This window comes from Emydura macquarii, unplaced genomic scaffold (genome assembly GCF_026122565.2).
Source record: "Emydura macquarii macquarii isolate MOO-44397 ecotype Brisbane River unplaced genomic scaffold, CSIRO-AGI_Emac_v2 contig_1041, whole genome shotgun sequence".
Lineage (NCBI taxonomy): Eukaryota > Metazoa > Chordata > Testudines > Chelidae > Emydura > Emydura macquarii.
This window is the reverse complement of record NW_027131178.1, coordinates 500185-512231: the sequence shown is the minus strand read 5'-3', so window position 1 is coordinate 512231 and position 12047 is coordinate 500185. Positions and strand designations below refer to the sequence as shown.

The 12047-nt window shown below is 41.3% G+C and overlaps 1 protein-coding gene across 1 annotated transcript in view; it reads right to left on the bottom strand.

Annotated features, from left to right (window-relative positions):
• Window positions 1-340: 340 nt before the first annotated feature.
• TFAP2D (transcription factor AP-2 delta) overlaps window positions 341-12047 on the bottom strand; it is a 49332-nt gene continuing 37625 nt past the window's right edge. The window contains exon 8 of the mRNA XM_067544976.1: window positions 341-560. Coding sequence (XP_067401077.1) covers window positions 341-560 — 220 coding nt within the window. The remainder of the gene's footprint in view (window positions 561-12047) is intronic.

Below are 12047 nucleotides of genomic sequence, written 5' to 3'. Positions count from 1 at the left end.
AGCCCCTGACGAATCACGTGCACCACCTCATCTGAGTCCAGAAGTGCTTATAAAAAAGAGTGATAGTGTATCATTGGGAACGATCAAACACTACGTGCACAAAAGAATAGTTTAGAGCAACATAAATAAAAAAGTGACAATTTCATCACACAATTACTTTACACCGCTTTTCTCAGGGTTGGGTTTTTTTTTTATCATTTTCTTCTCTCCCCCTCCTTTTTTTTTTTTTGTTTTTTGTTTTTTGGTCCACTGGAGATAAATCACCCGCAATGATATATATATTTAAAAAAGAAAAATATCAGCAGCAAGACTCTCTGGAAATAGATTCTGTTTGATGTAGCTAGTCTGTCTTTTCTGTTTTGCCCTCTTTCACAGCAGCTTCTGAAGTTTTCCGCAGGGGGGCTTTCTCTGAGTTGGCATGTCCTTGGCCAGATTCTGCTGCTCCTCCGTTTTTGTGCGCTGTGTGTTTTTCCAAGTAGTTCAGCATTTCACTGAGAACAGTTTGGAAAGTGCTTAGGGCAGCACATATTGCAGGCGTTCCAAAGCCGTGAGTGATCAAACTATGAATGGGAGAGAGACAGAGAGACAGAAAGTAAAAAAATATTGAAGAGTTTACTGTACACTGATTTTCTTATAGCGAAATTCAAGACTTTTGCCCTAAAATATTTATTGCCTTTGGGGGAAAGAAATAAAAGAAAACCAGACTGGATCAACTTCAAAGAGGTGTTTTTGCCATAAGAGGATCAGGTTTGAAACACCTAAAGCCAGCTTCCCAGCTGATGTAGCACCATTGACTTCAATGGGGCTATGCCAATTCATGCTAGCTGAGAATCCGTCCCCTACACTCACTGGAATTGCTGCATTTCAATCACAGTAAGGTTAACAACATCTTTCTGTGGTAGATTAAATAAATTCTGTGTAGTTTATTGAGTCTTCCAGATGAGACCTTTAAAAACCAACGGCCTGACTGTTATGCAAAGACATCATAGATCCTAAGGTACTTTTAGTCATGATAAAGGTTTTTCCTAGTATCATAGCAGTGTGTTTCCTGTTGCTGCTCCTACTCTGCACCCCAGAAGTGGCTGCATTTTAGCAGTGCTGCACAGATATAGTTTATAAAGTGCTTTGAGATTTAAAAGTGCCACACACATCTATTGTTTAGTTCATCTGTTTTGATATAACACTAGGTGAAATCCTGCTGGGGGAGCACTGAAGAGGGAGCACATTCAGGGGTATGTGACAGCTGCTGTTTTGAGCAATACCAAAGATTGAGTCAGGGACCTCACAGGCTAAAGGCATAAGTCTTTATAGCTTGAGATAAAGACCCAGGGCTTGTCTACACTGAGCAGCTCCATCGGTGTCACAGCCATCAATGCAGCAGCATCAGTTGAGCGGGTCTGGTGAAGATACGCTCAATCAATTACCGAGCGCTTCTCCCAGCGACTCTGGTACCCCACTGGAACGAGAAGCATAAGCTATGTCGATGGGAGAGCACCTCCCATAGTGAAGGCAGCACGGCTACTTGATGCAAAGTACGTCGATGTCAGTTACTTTACTTGCGTAATGTAACTTGTGTACATTACATCAACGGAGCCACGCAGTGTAGACAAGCAAGGTGTAACAGACTCACATCCTCTGTGGATCAGGGGCAGACACATATACACACTGACCACTGAATTATACTTGCAGGAAGTGAATGCCTCCTGCTGCTCAACTGTGACTCCTCTGGCTGGCTAAGGAACTGCACTGACAAGCACCAAAGAGCCACCAAGAAGATCTCTTCAGCTAAGAAGCAACTGGCTTAGCAGAAAGTGAGAAACCTGAGACATGAGGTCCAGTATAATAGGCCAGGTATGAGGCCTGCGCTAAAATAGCAACCAAGCCCTGCTGTTAGAAAGTACAGTTAGCAGGAGTCGCGCTGTGAGCCTGCCTGTAAGTTCACAGAAACTGGCAAACACACACAATCCTAAAGAAGCATTAGGTACAGAGCACTCACGTAAGCACATTCCAGAAAGGTACCAGAACATCCCAATACCCCAAAGATAACAAGGGCTGACTGACCCCTCAAAATGACAATATGTTGGATAGAGATGTTTTGGCCAAACCCTCTGGTACAAGGTAAAAGGTGGTATCTCACCACATCAGAGGGGCAATACGCAACTTGCTTGTATCAGTACACACCTCAAAGGGAGTCTCTTTGTCTGTCCTAGTGAGGAATGGAAAGTCCTGCCGTTTACTGAGCCAATACCATTGTCAGGGGCATAAATGTATTAAGTGTACTTGTAGCATATATAAGACGCTTTTTACCGTGCTTGTTTGACAATAAAGCTGGACTGGTGCTTTCATTGCTGAAAGAGATCTGTGGTCTTATTGGACAATCCAATCGTAGGTTGGTGTCTCGGTTACCTGTGCAGAGCTGGGATAGCATACACACTGGGAGAACACACACGCAGCCAACAACTGACAATACTGGCTACCGAGAGGGATTCCCTGTGATGTGGAGATTGAAGGGAGGGGTTTAATGCACTGAAACACCTGCAGTTCTGTCAGGAAAGCACCTCCTCTTTCCTAAGAGCAAGGAGAATTCTCCTCCACATTTTAGCTCCCCCAATCTAGCCACATGTTTTAGAAGTAAGTGTGAGTGAGGGACAGATTGGCAAAGCAGCAAAGAAAGGGCCTGAAGAGGCTGGGTAGGGCAGAGCTTGTTGACAAGAAGTTGGAGGAGGCTGAATGGGGAGCAGGGGAAAAGTTCCAAATGCAGGGCACTTGTGCTTCGGACGGGCTTGATTTTCTGCTTTGGCTAGAAGCAGGAAGTACCAGAAATCTTACAGCGGGTCATGCTCTTTTGAGATATCCAACTGAAATGTGGAGAATTCAGTCATTCAGTCACCTTGAAGAAGTCCCTAGACATTGGAATCTGAATCTCCCAGTCCTCTGAGGGTTCCCACCACCACCACCACTAATAACAGAGGAATATCTAGTTCCTATGTAGCATTTTTCAGACATACATCCCAAAGCACTTTTCAAAGGTGGTAAAGTGTTATTATCCCCATTTTACAGATGGGAAATAATACTAATTAAACAGTAAAAATTACTACTTAACAATTACTGATTGCTAATCTCTGGAGGCACCATTGGGCCTTTATTTTAGTTATAATAAATAAGGCAAATCTATTTTTCATACAGTAGCATCTTTTCCCCTCAGGGCAGGGGCAGTGTCTTCTTTTACTTTTTAAAAGTGCCTGGCACGCTGGAGAAAACATTATTATTTACAGAAGAATACCAGTATTGCCAACTCATGTTATATTTGCTGTTTTTCTTAAAGTCCAAGCTGCTGGAGTCATGTGATTATGCAGGATCTTAATTGACATGTTTGTAGAGTAAATTTCAAGCTCTCATGACTGTGGAGAAAAGATCTAAAATACAAACCCTAACAGCTGTAACATCAGAAGGCAAATACAAGGAACCCCAAATGTCAAGGGGAGGGAGAAGTTTAATCTCATTATTTTTAAGACACTCTCCTGATCTTTCAGGGCCTGATTCATGATTTTGGAATAGCCAGGATTGTGTATAACAGAATACACAAGAAATATTTGTTAGCTTATGTTCAAGTGGGAGCTATGAATCTGCTTTCATAGTTGCCAGTATGGTGCAGTCATTTTGTTTGTTTCCCATGTGAGTGTGGTAAAGCCCAAGGCCCATGAATATGTGAGAATATGAGCCTGAGCAAAGGATTGAGTGGAGGTGATTTATTCAAACTCTCCCCTCTCTGTTTTTAAACATTCCAGTCATCCAGTCAGGGAATAGAAACAATACCACGTGTGACTCAGCTGGCCTGTCACATTATGAAGAGCAAAGAGGGAATACAGCATTGAAGGCTCCCAGGGAATAGCTCGCCAGCAGCCCATAGGTATATATGTGTAGGCAGAAGCCATTTGTTGAATGATCTTGAATAATGAAGAGAACTGTTTGTACACCACCTGTAAACCATGCACAGATTGGAAAAAGGGCTAAAAACATGGTGTGAAACCATTCAGCATCAGAACTAGAGCTGACTGGAAAATGGTTTCCTTTTCTGTGGAAAAGTTCAAGTTTTCAGTTAAAAAAATCAAAACCCCCAATATTTTGATTCTGAAATGGCATCACAATTGCTCACAGGAGTTGTAGTTCAGGTGCTTCCTACTACCATTCTTCTCTATAGGCTGGGCTCCCTGGTAGGATTATATTTCCCATCATGCACCTCAGCCACATGACTGCCATAATACACTGCCTCCCCTCCCCAAAAGAAACAATTTTGAAGACAAATTTTTGACCAGTCTCACTGTGTCTAATGTATTGTCCCCATTTTATTGATGAGGTACAGTGAGATTGAGTGAAGATATCCATTAGTCTTTATCACAGTAGTTCACCTGGCTTTAATTCTGGTGAATTTCCTCCCTCCCCCCCCCCCCCCAACTTTTTTTTTAATCCTTTGAAAATGCTGGTAAGGTTGGATAATTTCCATTTACCAATAACAGTAAGTTTATTTCAATCAGAGGAGAAAGGATGGCCTTATGTTTAAAGCACAGGCCTGGGAGACGGAAGACTTGGGGCAAAGTATTTAACTGCAGGTCCATAGCATCCAATGGACCTAAAGAAAAATGGCCTGATTTTCAAAGGTGCTGAGCTCCTACTGAAGTCAATACAATCTGGGGTGGCTCAAATCACCTTTTTTAAGGTGCCTAAATATGGATTGAGGCGACTAAAATCAAGCAGTTGAGATTGGAAATCTTGGCCTCAGATATTCCAGTTCTGCTACCCTCCTCCTTGGTGACCTTTAAGCAAATCATTTCACCTTTCCAAAATGGGGGCAGAACTATATCACAAGAATATTTCAAGGCCAAATTAACTGGTTTTTGTACCATGCATTGAAATCTTCACATGGAAGAAGTTACATAGGGTCAATGTGTTATAACCATTATGCTTTAATACACCCAGCGTATATTCCTGCCTACAAGTATGCCTAGTGTTATGATGCAGCTATGGCTGCTCATGTTTTAATGATGTCTTTACTTAAAATTAAAATATCCCAGTGTGCCTGAAGGCTTGGACTCTAGTTTGGCAGCTACCTCAAGCACTCTTGCTCACTGCAGGTGGGTGAAGCGCCATTGCATTGCGAAAGAAACATACTTGCTCTCCGTGGGGGGTGCCATCTGCACCAATTTTTAATACTCTCATTTAAAAATAAAATTTGCACCAATTGCCCATGCTTCTGGGAACATTAACGTCTCTAAAAACATAAGCGACTGTCCAAAATTCACAACACACTGCAGATGACTGGCAGCAACCAAAGACAGCTCCCAGATGAGATCCTAGCAACTGAAGAGAGAACGAAAACAGATCCTGATTTCCTTACTCATGCAGAGTGGCACCTTACTCCACAAGTGGTCCCATTGACTCCAAGAGTCCTTTTGTTTTTAATTTGCAGATTGCCTATAGGATCGAAAGACTTGATTTGGATACCTTTCCTGAGGTTGAGTGGCATAACCAAGACCGCATGACCATTCGTGTAGTAAGATGCCTATGAGCATGAGTAAAGGTATCAGAGACTTCAGGGCTAGAGAACCTATAAAACTATACAGATAACCTGCAGGCTCAAAGATGCTACCCCCAGTCAGCTCCCGGCATAGCCAAACACATGTTAGAAAAATGCCATCAGAAAGGGATGGGCTTTCTCTCACCATAGAGAGCAAATATGAAGTCTGTTGGGCAGTAAAGAGAGCTCTAGAGTCTAGGGACCTTGACCAAAAATATCCTGCTTCAGTTCCACAGAGCTCAAATCTTGTGGCTGATTTCACCCGTCATGAGTGTCTATATAGAAAAAGACTGTCTCCAAGGCAGCCCAGACCCAGACCATAAAATGCTTTCTAACAGACTGCCAACACTCTGAATTTCACTTGAGAACAAATAAAAAGCTAGTGCCTGCTACACACAATACTACAGGGTACACTGCTAAACCCATCCACCATCAGCACCCCTCTTTTGGGCAGACAACCTGTACAGCAGAGGGACTGCATTCTAGAGGTCTGATGAAAAAGAGAGTTTGAGCTGAGTATCTATTATCAGTATATTGATGGCACTGCAGTATCGCCAGCCCCAAATGGTCAGAAAACATGAGTCAGGCCCCCAGAATCACAAGATTTACTTAAAAATTATAAGATTTTAAAAAATAATAAATTATAGGTTCTTTTCATTTGCCTACTGATTTTTGAACCTTAGGGGTGACATTTCTCAACTTTTCTCCACAAACAGAAGGGCTAGACATTTACTCTCTCAAAACAATGATAGCTGAGATTGTGATGTAATCACCTGACTCCTGGAATTAGGGCTTTAAGGAAAGCACCAAATATCACAATACTCACATTAAAATCATGAGAGCTGGCAACACTGGTACTACAGCCTCCTCCTACCCCAAACCTTTCACTTCTAGTGCCCAAGGAGAGGGTGACAAATGACAGCTGCAGGAAGCTACATGAAAGAGACCTTGGGAAAGCAGATGAAAAAAAACCTTAGCCAAAGGAACTCTATTGTCCATTGCTGCCTGGACCAGTAGTACAGTCTACGCTATGAGATCTATGGTGTCGAAGACAGCTAATAAAAAAAAGAAAGGATCAGTATGGACAGCCTTTGTCTGTCCCCAGGAGATCACTGACCAAGGAAACCAATGCGATTTCTGTAGCATAATCAGACCTACAGCCAGAATGAAAGAGCTCTAGGAAATTGGAAAACTCTAGATGGCGCCAGAGCTATGTGATCACAAACTTCTTAATGGACATGGCGTCTTCCAATTCATGTGTCTACACTGAAGGCTGGCTTCAGTAAGCAAGAGGAATGGGATCAAGACAGCAGCTGCTGCACATTCTGGTGGTAAAGTGACAAAGGGAAAGTGGTATAAATGGAGTAGGGGTGTGTGCAATGATAACATCAGTAAGGCTCTGAGTTTGGGTGTAATATCAGAGTTTAAAAACTTGTTGACTCCCAAAACCTATTGTATTTATTTTTTCTTAACTTTGAAAAAGAAGGAAGTTACAGTCGCCCTGCTTCCTATTTCTTTATGCCTCTGGTTTCTAGCATGTCACTTTCCTTGTCATCAAGTCAATATCATGCCAGCCAGCCACAGGAAACTGACAACCTCCATCACAGAGATTATCAAGTGACAAAAATGCCTGCTGAAAAAATGCCAGTTGAAAGTAGCTTTGTATCATCCAGAGTGTTAGGCAGAAAACAATTTCATTCACAAGTATGCTGATTGTTTTTTCACAAGCTGATTGTTTTTCATTCACAAGTATGCTGATTGTTTTTGCTGAATGTTTTGAACCTATTTTATTTCTCGATTTACTTAAGATTTCCAAGGGTTTTCTTCTTGCTTCTTTTGTCATTTCCCCCCACTGATACAAGTATCACTTGCAAGAAAATAATATTTCTAATGCCACCATGCCATTTTTCACATCACCTGATTCCAGAAGCTGGAACTTTAGGTAACATACCAATTATTGTGAAACCAGTAATAAAATTGTGAGCGTTGGCAACATTGAGATGTCACCTTTACAGAAACATTTTTTAAAGAAATAATACAAGTTAAGAGTGGGTTTTTAAAAAGCACCTAAGTGATTTAGGAGCAAAAGTCCCATTGATGGGATCTCTGCTCCTAGATCACTTAGGCCTTGTCTACAAACAAAAGTTGTCTCTCTTTAACAATATCAGTATAATTAAAGTGGTACAGTACCCTTAGTGTGGACACAGTTATACTGTTGTAAAGGTGCTTAGATGTATATAGCTTACTTCTGTAGATGAAGAGGAACAATTCATACCAGTATAAACACAATAGGGGTTGTTCCAATATAACTATATCAGTAAAACAATCACATGCCAAACAGACATAGGTCATGTCTATACTACTGACACAGATACGGCACCATAGCTATCTCACTGTGATGTTTCAGTGTAGACATATGCTGCGGTGACAGAAGGAGGTTTTCTGTTACGGTAGTAATTCTACCTGACCAACGGTAGCTAGGTCCACAGAATCATTCTTTCATCAGCCTAGCTGTGACTACACTAGGGATTTAGGTCAGCATAACTGCCGTACTCAGGCATGTGGATATTTCACACCCCTGATCACCATAGCTATGTAGACCTATATTTTAAGTGTACAGCAGGCCATAGTTACTCTGGTACAAAAACTGCATGTAGATCAGGCCTTAAGCGCTTTTGAAAACCTCACTTCTTTGTTTATTTTGGTGACCTTAGTCCATGACGAATTATTTGTACCTAAATTTAAAAAAAATATGGTCCTTTGCTTTGATTAAATATAATCTGGGGACAAAGAGATAATGAAGAAGACATTCTGGGAAGAGTTCATCACTCAGGGATGGTCCCTGGTGAAATGTCACCATATTCAATGGCTTTGTAATGTAAATATGGTTTTAAAAGAGCCACTCTGAAAAGAATGATGGTGGCCCTGGCATCTCATGTCCCCTCTGCCCATCCTCCCCAAACAATTAAAGCTATGAAAAACATATAATCAATCCCAACACCATGCATAACTGGCCTGGTTATGGGGGCCATCATGTAAAACTCCAATCGAGTTCAGAGAAAGGTTTGTAACGTTCACATATTGCTGGAGTCTGGCGGAAGCATTACGAGATGATGGATAGTCCAATGGCTGGGGTGCTAGTCTGTGACCTGGGTTCAAAAACCAGTTCAGCCACAGCCATCCTGTGTGATCTTGGGCAAGTCTCTTGGGCCCAGATCCTGAAAGGTCAGTGGGAGTTAGGAACCTAAATACGTTTGAGAATCTAGGCCTTAGTCTTTCTGTGCTTCAGTTCCCCATCTACAACATGGGGATAATAGCACTTCTCTACCTCAGAGGGGTGTGGAGATGGATAAATACATGAAATAATTGTGAAGTCATATACTACAGTGATGGGTAACATATAAGTACCCTATACAGAACATTTCAAGGTACATCTCTGTGGTTGTGATGCCACAGCATCACACATATCCTGTCATGTACCATTACTATAGAAAAGATGTTGTCATAGTAAAATGATGGATAATCCATGGCACAGTCATGGTAAAAAATAGATAATTTCACACGACAGTCGCAGCAACCAGGTGGTATCTGCTGCCGTGAATTAGAAGTTGGTTAGTTTGCTTTGATCTAATCCTCTTTGAAATGGGACTGGACCAAAGCAAACTAATGAACTGTTCTCGTGGACCCAGCAGCAGCACATTAACAATTTGTTAGTTCACTTTGCTTTAGTCTTCTTTGAAACAGGACAACATTAAAACAAATTAACAAACTATTAATGCATGCCAGCTAGTCCATACACATGGCAAAAATTGATGGGTCTGTGACAGTAGTGGCCTTTCATGGTCGAGTTGAAATAAATGGTGACCACTGTGACAGAATTGTATCTTTAACAACTCCTTAAGCATTTGTTTCACCTGGCCTTGGAAGAGGGATTGAGCTACAGGCCAATAAATGGCAATGAGGGGTGAAGGCTGCTAGCATTGATTAGAAGCTCTGTTTGGCAAAAGGAACGGTCTGAGTGAAATTTGTATTTGTGGTTTTGTAATTTTAAATAAGTGGTGAGGGGCCCGGAGCCTGCGCCTGGGCGCTTTTTGCTGTTCCAAATCCAAAGATAATAGATAAGTAATGTACTGATTTTTATATTATTTATATTTTATATTATTTTAAGATTTTTATATCTTTCATGAACTGAAAAGCGAATTAGAGCTGAAATCTTGACTCCATTGAAGGCAATGGGAATTTCACCATTGACTTCAATAGCGCAGGATTTCACCATAGATTTTTAAAATTCTTTCAGATTCAGTAAGTTAAAGGCCCAGTCTTGCATTTTACACACCTACACGCATGCACACACAAACCCCTCCCATCAAGTTCAATGGGAGTTTTGGGTGAGCAACAGATATAAGGTTAGCCCTAAGCCAAGATTTTCAAAAGTGACTAGTGATTTGGGGGACCTCAGATTTTGGGTGCTTCATAAGGGACATCCTGAGGGTGGTTGATTTAAAAAATAATACTGAGCACGCACCCTCTGAATATCAGGCATCTTTATGGCATCTCAGATTGGGTACCCAAAACCTGAGGCATCCAAAATCACTAGTCATATTTGTACTTTATGATACTTACCTTGGCAACCTCCTTCTTTCTGTTCACATCCAAATGATGCTCACATTATTTTGAAAGCAGCCATCATTATGATATCTAGGGCCTAAATTTAAAGCATGCAAAGTCTGTTATGTTGATGTTCGCCTGCATTTTCCTTAAATCCCCCAATTAAACATTTCATTTCACTTTGCTTCCATTGCTTATGAAGACTTTGGGAATAGCCAGAATGTGAAAGTGAGTTTGGAAATGGGGACCCTGATCTTTCAAGATTATAGAAGCCATTTGGGTACCCCTTTTTTTTTTTTTTTTTGCTAATATAATTTTGTACATATAGAGATTTTTCTTTCCTATTGAAAATTCATATACTCATGTTTGACCACTAGTGAGCTCCTGCAGAAGGTTTGATGACATAAAAATCTGTGCAAGAGTAATTAGGACCTCATCAACAGGTTCTCACCACTGTAGGGCTTGAACTTGAAGTCTCTAGTTCATGATGCATGAGTACCCACCATTTGCACTAAAAGATAGTAGTAGCAGACTCATAAACCTCTATATGTGGTCCAGTCATTAGAGGCAGAGCTTTTGGATGGCATTGAGTTTTCCCAATATTTGCCTGTTTGGTTCCTGAACTAAATTATGGATTGTGCCTTCAGCTGTGGAAGAGCTCTCCTATAAGGCCTGTCTATACTAAAGTCTTTCATTATGTTTACAGCCACATTATGGAATGGATAACTCCAAACATAGCCACACACAATGTGGTAGCACATTTCCTAGCCCATGGCTGTGCAACATTTACCAACATTTGCTGCCTGTCACATATCTCATGTAATTGTTATCCTTTAACTTAGACCTCACATGATCCTTTAGTAGTGTAGATCTCAAAACCTAACTATGCTTTTGCAACCAAGTTTAGCACTTCTACTTCCCATTATCTTTGCAGTGGGACATCTCAGAGTGCATTGACAACAGGAATATTGAAAAACACTCCACTTCCTCCATCCAGACTCACACAGTATAGAATAACTGCTCAGAGCTTCACGTAGTGCACAGATATAAACATGGCTGCATGGTATCAGTGGATGGTCGAACACAGTTAACACACCATTGTACCTGCAGTGTAGAGCTGCTGAAACCATGTTTTCTGTATTCAGGTCAGATAGGCATGTCAGAAGCTAGCTGCACAAAATTGGTTGAATCAGTAGTGTAGGTGAGCCTGTGGTTCATGCCTCTCTACTACAGCTGTGTGAAACTCAGCAGTTTTCAGGCTCACAGGGGGTTTCTTTGAAGTTTTTCCTTGCTTTCAGTTTGTGTGAGCTTTGAGTTTTGTGTCTGAGCAAACCTAGAAACTCTGATTCCTTCAATGGGACTATTCCTGTACTTAAAGTTCAGCATATGCTTAAGTATCTTGATGATTTGGGGCCTAAATGAGAAATGCCACTGCCTGATTTGATGTTGAACAATTAAAACATTGGAACATAGGAATGACCACACTCTGTCAGACCTGTGGTCCATCTGGCCCAGCATCTGGTCACTGATGCTGGCTAATACCAGATGCAAGAAACTCTGCAGTTGGCAGCTATGGGATAGCCTTGTTCCTAGAGCAAATTTCCTCCTAGTACCCAATAAATAAAGGCTAGATTCTGCTCTGTGCTTGAGAGTTTATATCCCTTCCAAATCTCTTGTTTACTCTTCTAGCTCTGGACATTTGAGTTGTCCGTGTAAATGTGCAGGCTTTCTTTGAATCCTGTTACACTCTTTTCTCACCATGCTCTTCTTTGCAATTTAATTCAACATTCCCTTGTTCTTGTCTTAGGAGAGAGTAAACAGAAGCTTCCAGTCTCCTTTCTATATACTAAACCTAAGAGAAACT